Source organism: Saimiri boliviensis, chromosome 8, assembly GCF_048565385.1.
Source record: "Saimiri boliviensis isolate mSaiBol1 chromosome 8, mSaiBol1.pri, whole genome shotgun sequence".
Classification (NCBI taxonomy): Eukaryota; Metazoa; Chordata; class Mammalia; order Primates; family Cebidae; genus Saimiri; species Saimiri boliviensis.
The window spans coordinates 119311117-119325327 of NC_133456.1; the positions used below are offsets into that span (position 1 = coordinate 119311117).

A 14211-nucleotide genomic window follows, 5' to 3' on the forward strand; every position below is an offset into this window, starting at 1 on the left:
AAGGGAGACCGGTGTTCCTGTGGAGATGCCAGGGTCTTACCTGGGGAGAACGGAGCCCGCACTGGGCAGGCCATCCTCCTGACAGGAGCCACACGTCCTGCGCTCCTTCCCTCTGTCCCAGCCTGTTGTGAGGGAGAGCAGGGCCCTAGGCAATTTCTGTGCAGAGCTTCAATTATCTAGACTGTGAAACAAATACTTCTGTTTTTAAGATCAGAGGAAATCTCCTTTTGTCTGCCTTTTATTTTATTAAAAAAAATTTTTTTTTGGAGATAGAGTCTCCGTCTGTTGCCCAGGCTGGAGTGCAGTGGCATGATCTTAGCTCACTGCAACCTCTACCTCCCAGGTCAAGCAATTCTCCTGCCGTAGCCTCCTGAGTAGTTGGGACTACAGGTGCACGCCACCATGCAAGGCTAATTTTCGTATTTTTAGTAGAGGTGGGGTTTCACCATGTTGGCCAGGCTGGTCTCGAAATCCTGACCTCGAGTGATCTACCCACCTCTGCCTCCCAAAATGCTGGGATTACAGGTGTGAACCACCATGCCCGGTCTTTTAGTTAGAACCTGTATGTTTCTTGTTGTAAATTTCACTTTTTCCAGGTCAGGGCAGTTGTGTTTCTTTTTCTTGGTGTTGCTCTTAATGTACTTTAAGATGAGGAGACTGGGTTGGTGCCCTCTCCCTGGCACCCAGCTCTTTCAGATGAGATAGGGGTCAGCTTGGCTGCTTCTGATTTTCGGGGACATGCTGCTTCTTGGGGCAGCTTGCTGGCTGGGGGCTGCCTGTGATATTTCCTGGGGGGCTACCTCTGTCATTGCAGGCCTGGAGAAGCAGACCGGCCCTGACCACACAGCTCAACGCAGGTGTCTTCCACCAGTGCCCAGGCCCACATCCAGATCCCAGCTGCGTCCTGTGGTAGCCTATTTAGCTGATGCCATCACGGCTGTTGAACTGTTAATAACTGTGGGCAAACAGGCCACAGGCCGACCCAGCCATCTTTGCTTTCTCCCAGTTCAGTGTTACCTGTGTGCAGAAATGGCTGCTTCCTGCAGTCCTGCAGTCCTGCAGGCGGGGTTTCCCCGGCCCCGACTCAGGCCACAGGATCTCAGTCCCAAGTGACCCTGCTGCAGCGGGCCAGGCTCTGGGAGCCAGCGGCTTTCCCATGCGCGCTATACTCAACGTTTTCACATCAGCGCAGGAGTGACGAGGGAGGCGGGGATGCTCTGGATTCTTCCCACTTACTCCTTACTAGCTCCGAATGCAGAACAGCGTTCGCCTCGTTTGCTTTTCCAGGGATGCTGTGAGCCTTTCGGGGGTCGGGAGTGATGCCCTTTGTTTTCGTCTCACTTTCCCAGTAGGTGCTGAAGGAATAGTTAATAATAATAAAAAAGCCAGTTTGAAGAACATGAAAACTCGCAATTACATGTGTTACATGGACTTGCATTATTCCAAATAACCCTTTCCCACTTGTATTATTCCAAATAACCCTTTCCCACTTGCATTATTCCAAATAACCCTTTCCCACTTGTATTATTCCAAATAACGCTTTCCAGTTCACAGCTGCTCTTCCTTCCTGCACCGTAGGTAGCCACGTGTCGAGGGAGGAGCCTGCGGGGACCTCTGCTTTTTCAGGGTCCTGCTGGCCTGCACTGGTGACAGCGAGTGATTAAAAGTTGGAGCACTCTGCAAACACCAAGGCAAAGACTCCGACGTCTGTTGGGGGAGGAAAAGCGCTTCTCTGAGTGATTTCCACCTGATTCTTTACCTTTTATCAGCAGCTTGTGTGGAAGGGTAAATGAATTCAGTGTAAGATTTATGGAGTGTTCCTAGCGTGAGACCCTGGGCGGCCCGGCTCTTGATTTCCTTTCGATCGCGTACGTTTCATCCGGTTCATTTGATTGGCGTGTTTTGTTTCGGGAAAGCTGCTGGAGAGGAGAGTAAGGTGAGGTCTGTGCTCAGGGACGGGAATCTCAGTGTGAGGATCCGGCGGTGTGGTGTCGCGTAGCGTTTTGTTCTGGAGCGTGGAAGACGGCGCCCCAGTCTGCGTGTGCCTCACCACGCCGTGGCAGCGAGAGCGTGGATTCCACGAGTCTTCTGCTAGAGAAGACTCAGGCACTCCCAGCCAACTGGGTGTGCTTTTCCATTGGAAAGGTATCTGACTCATGTACTGGACTTAGAGTTTTATTTAGTGTTTCTTATGTGAAGTTTCCTGAAACTATTAAAAATATTTTCTGTGGTAGATGATAATGTTACCAGACTCATATAATTAAAACTTTTGCTTTAGATTACATAATTATTTATTGCCTATCCCCCGTTTTTTTAGCTTAAAAAGCACCACCTAGAACAATGTCCTAATGATGCCACCGTGATTAGTATTAGAATTTAGCTATAGAATGTGGTTAATAGTGAATTAACAGTCAGAGTATATAACAATAAAGCACAGTTAAGGTGTCTATGTACATTTTATGAACCATCCAAAGTAAAACATAGATTAGAGTCAAGAGAACTCACAGGTGCAGAAATGTTATTTTTACTTTTTGTTTTATTCAGGAACTCTAAATCTTTAAAGCTCTGTGTGTGTGTGTGTGTGTCTGTGTGTGTGTTTTAAATTTCAAGGTCACCTCTTAACAGAATTGATCTGTTCCTCAGCAGATCCAGGATAGAGTACAGGTGCTGAGCAGATTCGGGGATCTGCTAGTCACGATTTAGTATTTTCTTGTTAGTTGATAATTAAAACATTTTACAGTTATAAAGGTTTTAATATACTTTTTGAGCTTTATTACTATACATTCCTTAAGGAATCCATGAGAACTCTCTACTTTGTTTTTTCCCATCTATTTTGTTTTAAGTTAGGAGTTTTAATTCCTTCTATCCTGATATATTTTTTTAAATTCCTTATATATTTGTAGATATATATTGGGTACATTTAAAAATAGCGAAAGTATTTTAGAATATACATTTTTTAAAACGTAAAAAGTAACAGTATAAAAAATTGAGGTACATAAATTTTAAAAAGTCATTCTTACAACTCTTAGTACCAATGATTTCTCTGTAGCATTTTAAAGTTGATTAACCCAGACATATACCAATGATCAGTAGTGTTAATGTGTCAAGTTTATAACTAAGCTTACGCGTGTCATTTGAATGGTTTATTAACCATATGAAATAGCCAATGTTATGAAAAGGGACGTCTGAAGTTTAAAGCCTTGCCTGGGTCCTGCTGGGGGTGAGGTGGGTCTGGGCCTTCCCGGGACTGCTGATTCCGGAACACAGTGGACTTGGTGATTTTTAGTCAAGAACTCACAGAATTTTGGTGCATCTCCCCAAACTATTCCTTCTTTTCTGTCTCCTGGAGCAAAATAGAATTGTTAGGTCCATGTGTTGTCTTGTGAAGGTTTATCTGTTGCAAGTCCCCACACTTTGCACATAAAGGCAGATAGGAATCTCTGTGTGAAGACTCCCTGAGCTATGTTGAAAACACACAAATACTTGATCCTTTGTGTCAGGGCTTTTCCCCCTCAGTACTACGGATGCTCTGGCCCCAAGGAGCCCTTACGGGGAAGAGGCTGTTGTCAGCGCCTGCGATGCTGAGTGTCACCCCTGCCTCCTACCCTCTGGTGTGTCCCCGAGGAGCTGTTGTGGGAAGGCCGTCCTCGGTGCCTGTGATGCTGAGTGTCACCCCTGCCTCCCACCCTCTGATGAGGTCCCAAAGAGCCCTGTGGGGAAGCCGTCCTCGGTGCCTTCGATGCTGAGTGTCACCCCTGCCTTCCACCCTCTGGTGTGGCCCCGAGAAGCCTTTGTGGGGAGGCTGTCCTCCACACCTGCGATGCTGAGTGTCACCCCTGCCTCCTGCCCTCTGGTGCCATCGGCATCCCTCCTCCCAGAGGAATCGCCCTGCTTGAGAACTGCTACTTTAGGTGGTAGTGTGGTACATGCAGGTTTGCATTTCTTCATTAAGAGTTTTAAATTTCTGAAAATCTAGTTCTGATGACTATGAAACATACCTGAATGTGGACCTTCCAGCAGACAAGCTTCCAGAACTGTGTCTTGGCATATGCATTTCAGCCTGCCCATGCGTAAATCTGCATGCAACTTTATTTCTCAGAGATCTCGGCCTTTGTGAGGCACGGATTCTGCCATCTCTGTGTAGCTGCTTATTCCTCTAAATGCTTCTATGTGCTGGAGGGTGCCGCCCCCTCCCTGTTTCCTGGGATGCAGAATTATGGAATTTCTGCTGTGTTCCATGAAGGGTGAAAGCATTCCAGGGAGGGAAACTCTGAGATCTCCCTTTCAAAAGACACTGCAGTTGGTTGGGGAAGTGCTTTCTAGCTGAGTCCGTCTGTTCTCTCCAGGCACGGATGGGGCAGCTGCTGTCCTTGCTTCTAGCCTCGAAAGCTGTTGTTAAGTTCCAGCCTGGCCTTTCCTTTCCCAGGCCTATTTCAGCCAATTACAGCCTTTCCTGTAGGCCTTTCTGTTCATTAGTTAGTGTCCTTGCTTTCTTGTACCATCTCCCAGTTTTCCACAGTTTATTTACGCTGGACATAGAGTTACAATGGAAACTCACCTGTGCTGGGTTAGGTTTCCCGCTGCAGACTACGCTGCCTGTCGGAGAGCGGTGTCACTGGGTCACAGTCACCATCTGCCCCAGCAGGGTCCAGAGTGTTTAGAATGTTTCCTGCACAGTAGAAACCCTTTTATCTGATGTTCAGTTAATCAAAGAGGTCGGAGCTGGGAAGCGTAAGCATGCATCCACCTCTCCCGAGAGTGTTCATGCCTCTTCCATGCAGGGCCAGGCTGCTGCTGAGCATGTTCTGCTGGCTGTGGGTATGGCCTCTTTCCTTTCACGGTCATTGCAGGCCTGCCACTGCTTTGATCCTTCTAGACGAGAACAGGCAACACAAGAGAAACAAGATAAGTTAGATTTGAAACCTTTAAAAATTATTTCCTCAAACATTTTATAATTTTTTTTGTCCATACCTAATTTGATGGCAATTTAAAAAAGACTAAAATGAAAAACAATTTACCCCATATCAAGTCTTTAAAAAGCATCCAACGTAGTTTTCATACAATCAATTGCTCCCTCTTTGGAGTCATATTTTATTGATTTAAGTAATGTGTAACCAGTACACCGGCACAAACAGATTTAGGAACAAACACAGCTGCTTCATGATTAGTGTTCAGCTCTCGAGGCCCAGCTGTGGGGGTGCAGCCTGCGCCTGCCTGTGCGCTGACACCTTGCACTTCCTGGAGCCGCTGGGTGAGTGAGGTCCGGGCAAGGCAGCTTCCACGCACCTGCATAGTTCTCACTTTGTCCGTATTATCTGGCAGTGCTACAAAGTCGTCAAGTAAGTGTTCTCAAAGAATGTATATTCACTTGGCATTTGGAAAGTGCGTAGGTGCCTCACATAACACCCTCAGGAGGAGCTAGGAGCCCAGGAATGAAAGCAGGCCTGATGCCTGTACTCTCTTTGCATAGATAAAATATGCACGTGCCTGTCTGAGGTTGAGGCCAGAAAGTTAGATTGGGGCCTGAATGTGGAAGCCCTTACCTGTGGGATACTAGGGAGCCACCGAGGTGTTTTGGAGAGAGTCGTGCCTCTGACGTGTGGCATGCCGTGGAGCCGGTGGGGACGGGGCAGGCTCAGAGCAGGGCACTCGCCTTGGTGAGAGGAGGAGACAAAGCAGCCAGTAAGCTGAGCGATTCAGTGCCCAGGTCAGGATCTGCACCGCCGAGCGATTCAGTGCCCAGGTCAGGATCTGCACCGCCGAGCGATTCAGTGCCCAGGTCAGGATCTGCACCGCCGAGCGATTCATTGCCCAGGTCAGGATCTGCACCGCCGAGTCGGGGTTGTGCTTTGCTGGAAATCGGGAGGAGAAGCAAGTGTGGAAGATGGCAAACCGCATTTCAGACCTGACTCGGAGTTACGTGGAGACATCACTACAAGCTGCAAGTTTGGAAATACGGAATGAGGCTTGGGGAAAATCTGGACCAGGGTGGATTTGGGAGCCTCCTATGTAGAAGTGTTGTGAGGCTTGCATGTTAGAAGGGAGGAAGCCAAAGGAAAGCCCACATTGGGAAATGTAGGAAGGGTCAGAAGACCCAGAAAAGGGCCTCCTTAGAGTCCAGAGAAGAGCTGGGCAGTGCAGTTCACTAAAGCCCAGAGCCAAGAGATTCCAGAAGAAAGTCCCAAATGTTGCTGAAAACCAGGAGGCAGGACTCCAGTTGGAGCCTGCAAGTAGAGCCTGGTCCCTGAGAGCAGCCAGAGCCAGGAGTCAAGTCCCATTGGAGCCTGGTGGGCCTGGTCCCTGAGGGCAGCCAGAGCCCGGGGTAATGGTGGAAGTGGAGGGAGCAGGTGGAGATGGTCCTTCAAGGCCTGGTGCTTCATGGGGGCAGTCGGCCGGCTGTGGACCAGGACACAGCTGGGAAGGGGCCTGAACCTGCAGTGTCTCCAGGTGGAGGAGGGAGCCAGGAAGGGTGGAGGTACATAGAAGAAAGAGGGAACGGTGGAGGGATGTGGAAGAAAGGGGGTAGGCAAGAGCCAGGTCCCCAGAGAGGCTACAGTCCTCCCTCTCTGTTCATGGACTGGTTGTTGATTATTCTGAGTTCTCAAAGTCATCCGCTTGGTGCAGTCCAGAGAAAGTTTCCAGGGGCTACGAGCCCAGAGTGGGCCTTGTGCTTTTCAGAACACTGTATGTGTTGATTCAGGATGACTGTCGATGGCTAATTCAAGCATGTCTTTTGTTGAAGTCTGCAGAAGAGCCTCAGTCAGCACCAGCTTTTGAAGAACTTCGGGATAGAACTTGTGTTCTTCTGATTCTGGGATTTTTGCCTGAAATGCCTCGTATATTTTTGGCTAGGTGTTGTTAGCACTTGTGTTACGGCATTTGGAGCTCTGTATTTTTGTGATGTGCTAGCTGTGAGGATGTTTAAAATTAGATTCCTAGAAATCAGGTTATAGGAGCTCTCGGCCACACTTCATGGGTTATGTTTTGACACCTCATAGTGGATCCCGTTGCGCTGGCTCTTCTTAGTATTTGTAGAACACCTGACTTGTGATGCTAAGAGAATGTTATTTGTTTTCTTTATAAAAGTCTAATGACCTTGTAGAGTATTTATACCCCTGTCTTATAAATCAGCTTTAGTGTACTTGAAAATGCCCTCATTGTGCCCTTGAAAAGCAGGTACACATTTGAAAAGTCATCCTGCTTTCCCTTTTCTCCAGCCTGTGCCCTCTATTTCATTTTCCTTCACTGCAATGTCATGAAACAGGGACAAGGGCTATAGAATCACTGTTTTATACACAGAGATGAACTGGGCTGAGCAACTGCTCTGCTGTCTGTTTCTGTCTTGAGAGGGAACCCAGGCCTCTTGACTTCTCCTTTTGTACATTTTCTTTTTCTTTTTTTTTTTTTTTTTTTTGAGACAGAGTTTCGCTCTTGTTACCCAGGCTGGAGTGCAATGGCGCGATCTCGGCTCACTGCAACCTCCGCTTCCTGGGCTCAGGCAATTCTCCTGCCTCCGCCTCCTGAGTAGCTGGGATTACAGGCACGCGCCACCATGCCCAGCTAATTTTTTGTATTTTTAGTAGAGATGGGGTTTCACCATGTTGACCAGGATGGTCTCGATCTCTTGACCTCGTGATTCACCCGCCTTGGCCTCCCAAAGTGCTGGGATTACAGGCTTGAGCCACCGCACCCGGCCCGTACATTTTCAAAAGGAACATTTTTTCCTCTTTCTGGCTGTCCCACTGTGGGATTCTCTCCTAAGGCTGTTTCTTTGCTTTCAATTTTGACAACTATGATTTAGTTTCCGAGATGATGAAAGGGGGGTAGTGAAAGGCCTTTCTCTGGGAAAGAGAAAGCAGGAAGGGAAGGAATTATCTGATGATTTTAGTCAGAAGGAAATCACTTAGACAGACAAGCCATTACAAGTGGGTCATATCCCAGGAAGTGGGATTGAATAAGTGCCACCATATCATACAATCCTGTTTTACATTCTTACTGTTGCCAGGGGTAACAAAAAGAATGAGTATATTCAGTCAAATATATATCTTTGCTAACTCTGACTGTAATTAGCAGAATTTGTTCAATTCAAGTTTGAGAATACCTTTACAGAAGAGTGTATTCGTGCACATGTGCGTATTTCTGTTTGTATGTTCACATATGTTCAAGTATGAATGTGTATATGTGTGCTGTGTTTGAGACCTCATTATGTGAAATCAAGAAATGTAGAAATGTGCAGTAAAGTAGGGCTTATTAATTACAAGAAGGTACTTTAGGGGATAAACCACTTTGTATAGAATTGAATAAGGGGGTTTTTGAGTGGTATATATGTGTGTGTGTTTGCATTTATGTGTATGAATGTGTGTATTGCATATATATGTTTTTGCATGTATGTGTGCCTTTGTAATGTACACATGTATGTAATCATGCACATAGATGTTTATGTGTTGCCTTATTTTTGTGCGCGTGTTACATGTTTAGGCATGACAGTGCATATATGTATGACTATGCATGCGTGAATGCTCATGCATGTATAGTTATGAATGTATATTTGTGCATGTTATATGTGTGTGTTTACATGTCAGATGTATATGCATGTGTGTGTATGCATATGCATGTGTGTGCGTGTGTGTGTATGTGTTGGTATGCATGTGATTATGTGAATGTGTGTGCATGTTTGAATGTGTGTATTGCATATATGTCTGCATGTATGCGTGTGTGATATGTATGTGCCTGTGCATGCATGCGTGTGTGTGTGTGCACATTTGATTTGTGAGTCGTCTCCGGGAGGGGCATGTTCCTGGAGAGAGTGCATGGGATCCTCCACTGTCCTCTCAGGGTGAGAGAGACACTGTAAAGGTTTGAGCTTCAGGTAAACATGTGTAAAGTTCTGTAAAATATGGGTTTACATACACCATTGGGGTTAAATACATGTTAAATGGGTGCAAAGCTTTTACAATGCATTAAAAGTCATGTTAATACTTCCTTGTTAAAGGCTTTTGAATGATTTCCTGTACATGTGCTGTAATACACCGCACAGAATGACACCGGGTCAGTGGTGATATTTGCCAGGAGGTCTGGCTAATGATGAGTATTTCTAGTTGCAGTCATGCAGTTTGAGCTTTTCTGGACTTACAGGAAGGTCGCCGACTCTGTCCACTGAATGATGCGTGTCTCTGCTGCTTCCTAGTTCTGCCAGCTTTATCCAGAGCTGGGACAGCTGCTCTCAGATGCATTATATTTTTCTCTCCATAAAGCTTTGCAGCATTTGTTAGTGTCAGCTCCAGCGTCAGGTCCAGCAGCAGATTCAGTGTCAGGTCCAGCGGCAGGTCCAGCGTCAGGTCCAGCAGCAGATTCAGCGTCAGGTCCAGCGGCAGGTCCAATGTCAGGTCCAGCGTCACATCCAGCAACAGATTCAGTGTCAGGTCCAGCGTCAGGTCCGGCGTCAGGTCCAGCAACAGATTCAGTGTCAGGTCCAGCGTCAGGTCCAGCGTCAGGTCCAGCAGCAGATTCAGCGTCGGGTCCAACGTCAGGTCCAGCGTCAGGTCCAGCAGCAGATTCAGTGTCGGTCCAGTGTCAGGTCCAGCAGCAGATTCAGCGTCAGGTCCAGCGTCAGGTCCAGCGGCAGGTCCAGTGTCAGGTCCAGCGTCACATCCAGCAACAGATTCAGTGTCAGGTCCAGCGTCAGGTCCAGCGTCAGGTCCAGCAGCAGATTCAGCGTCGGGTCCAACGTCAGGTCCAGCGTCAGGTCCAGCAGCAGATTCAGTGTCGGTCCAGTGTCAGGTCCAGCAGCAGATTCAGCGTCAGGTCCAGCGTCAGGTCCAGCGGCAGGTCCAGTGTCAGGTCCAGCGTCACATCCAGCAACAGATTCAGTGTCAGGTCCAGCGGCAGGTCCGGCGTCAGGTCCAGCAGCAGATTCAGTGTCGGGTCCAACGTCAGGTCCAGCGTCAGGTCCATCCAGCGTCAGGTCCAGCAGCAGATCCAGCGTCAGGTCCAGTGGCAGGTCCAGCGTCAGGTCCAGCGTCAGGTCCAGCAGCAGATTCAGTGTCGGGTCCAACGTCAGGTCCAGCGTCAGGTCCAGCAGCAGATTCAGCGTCAGGTCCAGCGGCAGGTCCAGCGTCAGGTCCAGCAGCAGATTCAGCGTCAGGTCCAGCGGCAGGTCCAGTGTCAGGTCCAGCGTCACATCCAGCAATAGATTCAGTGTCAGGTCCAGCGTCAGGTCCGGCGTCAGGTCCAGCAGCAGATCCAGCATCAGGTCCAGTGGCAGGTCCAGTGTCAGGTCCAGCATCAGGTCCAGTGTCAGGTCCAGCAGCAGATTCAGTGTCGGGTCCAACGTCAGGTCCAGCGTCAGGTCCAGCAGCAGATTCAGTGTCAGGTCCAGCGTCAGGTCCAGCGTCAGGTCGTGTCAGGTCCATCCAGCGTCAGGTCCAGCAGCAGATCCAGCGTCAGGTCCAGTGGCAGGTCCAGCGTCAGGTCCAGCAGCAGATTCAGTGTCGGGTCCAACGTCAGGTCCAGTGTCAGGTCTAGTGCCAGGTCCAGCGTCAGGTCCAGCGGCAGATTCAGTGTCGGGTCCAGTGTCAGGTTCAGCGTCAGGTCGAGCGTCAGGTCCAGCAGCAGATTCAGTGTCAGGTCCAGCGTCAGGTCCAGCGTCAGGTCGTGTCAGGTCCATCCAGCGTCAGGTCCAGCAGCAGATCCAGCGTCAGGTCCAGTGGCAGGTCCAGCGTCAGGTCCAGCAGCAGATTCAGTGTCGGGTCCAGCGGCAGGTCCAGTGTCAGGTCTAGTGCCAGGTCCAGCGTCAGGTCCAGCGGCAGATTCAGTGTCGGGTCCAGTGTCAGGTTCAGCGTCAGGTCGAGCGTCAGGTCCAGCAGCAGATTCAGTGTCAGGTCCAGCGTCAGGTTCAGCGGCAGGTTTGGTGTCGGGTCCAGTGTCAGGTCCAGCAGTAGGTCCAGTGTTGGGTCAAGTGTCAGGCCCAGTGGCAGGTGTAGCCAACTTTGCACATGGCCCATGTGAAAATCAACCTTCTCCCTTCCATTTTTTTTTTTTTTTGAGACGGAGTTTCGCCCTTGTTACCCAGGCTGGAGTGCAATGGCGCGATCTCGGCTCACCGCAACCTCTGCCTCCTGGGCTCAGGCAATTCTCCTGCCTCAGCCTCCTGAGTAGCTGGGATTACAGGCACGTGCCACCATGCCCAGCTAATTTTTTTTGTATTTTTAGTAGAGACGGGGTTTCACCATGTTGGCCAGGATGGTCTCGATCTCTTGACCTCGTGATCCACCCGCCTCGGCCTCCCAAAGTGCTGGGATTACAGGCTTGAGCCACCGCGCCCGGCTCTCCCTTCCATTTTTAAAGCAGTACTTATTAGTGGAGCCTATTGCTATTTCACTGTGGCTTCCTCACAGTGGATTTTAAGCATTTGCTTTGTTAAAGCAAAGTTCCATGCTCTTTGTGCTAAGTCACCTCTGCATTTCTATGAGTGGCTAGAATTGGGATTGACTCTCAGATGTGCCAGAGCCTTGGTGCGTGCCTCAGTTCGGGAATCTACTTTGTCCTTATTGCCTGCCATCCGCCAACAGCTGTTTGTCTTCCTGTCACTCCTTCCACATGGAGTCCAGCAGTGTGCACAGTTGGGAGCCTGTGCTGATGCTGGTTTCGTAGGATCTTACTGGGACCTTACTGTTCTTTTACTAGGAAAAGAGACCCTGCAAAGAACTTACAGAAAAGCCCCAAGAAGCCATATCGATAGAATCATAGTGACAGAATTCTGTAACCTTTGGAAATGGCGTTGATTATCGTGAAATGTGCACTTACATGAGGCATCGTAAAACATCACATTTGAATACTGCACTGGGTAAGAGCTTGGAAAAGAGATTATGAAAGTATAACTGGCTCTACTCTTATATGGTAGAGCATGATAAAGCAATGCAGGTACTGCATAGAATGGAACAAACAGGATAGAATTACACAGAGTAGTGCAGAATAGAACAAATAGTATAATGTTATATAGGGTAGCATAGAACAAACAGTGTAGTATGGTATACTCTAGAATAGAACAAACAGTATAACATTATATAGTATAGTATACAATAGAACAAATAGTATTATATGGCTTAGAATAGAACAAGCCCAACAGTATTGTATAGTATGCACTGAACTAGCAACATAGTATTACATAGCATAGCATAGTCTGGATTAGAACACACAGCATAGTGTTAATATTACATGGTATAGTGTAGAATAGTAGTCACATAGCACAGAACAGAGAGGACAGTGTTCTGTAGCACTGATGCAGTATTTTTTGCTCCTTAGCTCAGCTGGGTCCAGGTTCTTGTCTCATGACCAGGAAGAAACAGGCACGCGGATATCTAAGAATAGTGCAGTAGAATTTATTAAGTGAAAAGAAAAGCTCTCAGTGAAAACAGGGGTCCTGAAAGCAGGTAGCCGGTTGCCCCTTCCCAGTTGACTCCGAGGGCTTTTTCACAGAAGCTGATGGGGCTGGTAAGGAGCGAATTTCTGGTGGCTCCACCCCATTCCCCCGCCACCCCATGCGCATGTGGGCCTTTAGTCTGCCGAGGGCATGTTTAGGCAAGGCCCCTGTGCAAGTTTCCTTATCTGCACAAAACGTGGGTGGGAGGCTCTCTGGGACCCTTCCCTTACTATCTGCCTAAGCAAGCTGGCTAACTCCTTTCAGTATAGAAGAAAATTGTATAGAATAGAACAGATAGTACAGTATTACGGAGTGTAGATGAAACAGTATAATCTATCATATGGAGGGGAATAGTATGATATGGCATAGAACAAATAGCCGATTTTGTAGAGTAGCATAGAATGGAACAAACAGTGTGGTACTCGTATTGTATGGAAAGTAGCCTTGAACAGCACAGAGCAGACACTGTCAGGCTCCATGGTGGAGAGTATACCCACCAGGATAGCGTGCTTCAGTGCAGTGTCCCTGGCCCTTGTTATTTCTTCGGTTCTATGAAAATGAGGGCAGGGAGATAAGAGACAGGGAAGAGGTTGGCTTTCTTACTTTTAAGGTGTTCATTACTTCTTGGGGATCATTTGGTGGTCCCTCTCTGGTAGTGTTCTGTGAAGCAGTCTGTGTATTCTATGTAGGATGAAGTGAGGTGTTTTATGTGAACAGTTGCTTCATGCCTTGAACATGGCAGAGCCTCAGTGGGTCTTGGCTGTTAATACTCTGATGACTTCTCTACCGTGCCCTCCACGCTATAAATACCACAGATTACGGGAAGTCCAGGCCTTTTCATAAGCTGGGTTCCATTTTAACAAAATTGGAAAGCCCTGTGTATTTGGAATGCCCAGCTCATTCTGCACTTAAATGACTTCACCTGTCCAGCTGAGTATAGAAGCGGACTTCTGGCTTTTCTACCTTTTATGCCTTTTCTCCCGTTTTTTCATTTGGCAGTCTTTTCTGAGAAACCTTGACTTTGTTGTCTGAAAACACTGATTAGCATGAGATCAGATAGCAGCTGTGAAGAATGAAAGCGCCATTAGCAAATCTCTGGCAGCAACCGATAAGGAGAGACGCTTCTCCCTACGTGCTGCCAAGGTTTATGGAGTGGAATCCCTGGACACCACTGCCCTCGCTGCCTGGGCATGCCTCTGGTGTGGGTCATTTCCTTATTGAACTTGGCTGGGGCCTCCTGAGGGGCAGAGTGAGACATGGATGGGTCGGGACTGGGTAATTTGGGAAAGGTATGCTTGGCGTTCTTGTTTGCAGTCCGTGTCCCTGTTGGAAGAGATGCTTTTAGGGGATCTGTTAATGCAGAATGATTAGCAGGGATTGTCTCTTCTGAGCTACTTCTGACTTCATCCTTTCTCAAGTCTTTTACAAAGAGAACTTAGGTTTCTCAAGTTTTAAGAATTAATGTCGGCCGGGTGCGGTGGCTCAAGCCTGTAATCCCAGCACTTTGGGAGGCCGAGGCGGGTGGATCACGAGGTCAAGAGATCGAGACCATCCTGGTCAACATGGTGAAACCCCGTCTCTACTAAAAATACAAAAAATTAGCTGGGCGTGGTGGTGCGTGCTTGTAATCCCAGCTACTCAGGAGGCTGAGGCAGGAGAATTGCCTGAACCCAGGAGGCGGAGGTTGCGGTGAGCTGAGATCGCGCCATTGCACTCCAGCCTGGGTCACAAGAGCGAAACTCCATCTCAGAAAAAAAAAAAAAAAAAAAGAATTAATGTCAAAGAGTAAT

At 48.1% G+C, this 14211-nt stretch overlaps 2 protein-coding genes across 6 annotated transcripts in view; both read left to right on the plus strand.

The window, feature by feature from the left end:
- The window catches only part of DIP2C (disco interacting protein 2 homolog C), a 387558-nt gene that overhangs the window by 21444 nt on the left and 351903 nt on the right, over positions 1–14211 (plus strand). The window lies entirely within an intron of this gene.
- Positions 6354–11103, plus strand: LOC141585300 (uncharacterized). Its single transcript, XM_074403515.1, has 5 exons — positions 6354–6522; positions 6608–6684; positions 9273–10300; positions 10407–10494; positions 10639–11103. Exons 1-5 carry the CDS (start codon positions 6354–6356, stop codon positions 11005–11007), a joined length of 1731 nt encoding a protein of 576 aa, XP_074259616.1. The 3' UTR covers positions 11008–11103.

Coding starts and splice junctions, on each gene's coding strand:
- LOC141585300 (XM_074403515.1), top strand. CDS start 6,354: ATGGTCCTTCAAGGCCTGGTGCTTCATGGGGGCAGTCGGCCGGCTGTG. Junction 6,685..9,272: donor CTTGTGCTTTTCAGAACACT/GTATGTGTTGAT, acceptor AGCATTTGTTAG/TGTCAGCTCCAGCGTCAGGT. Junction 10,301..10,406: donor AGCATCAGGTCCAGTGTCAG/GTCCAGCAGCAG, acceptor AGGTCGTGTCAG/GTCCATCCAGCGTCAGGTCC.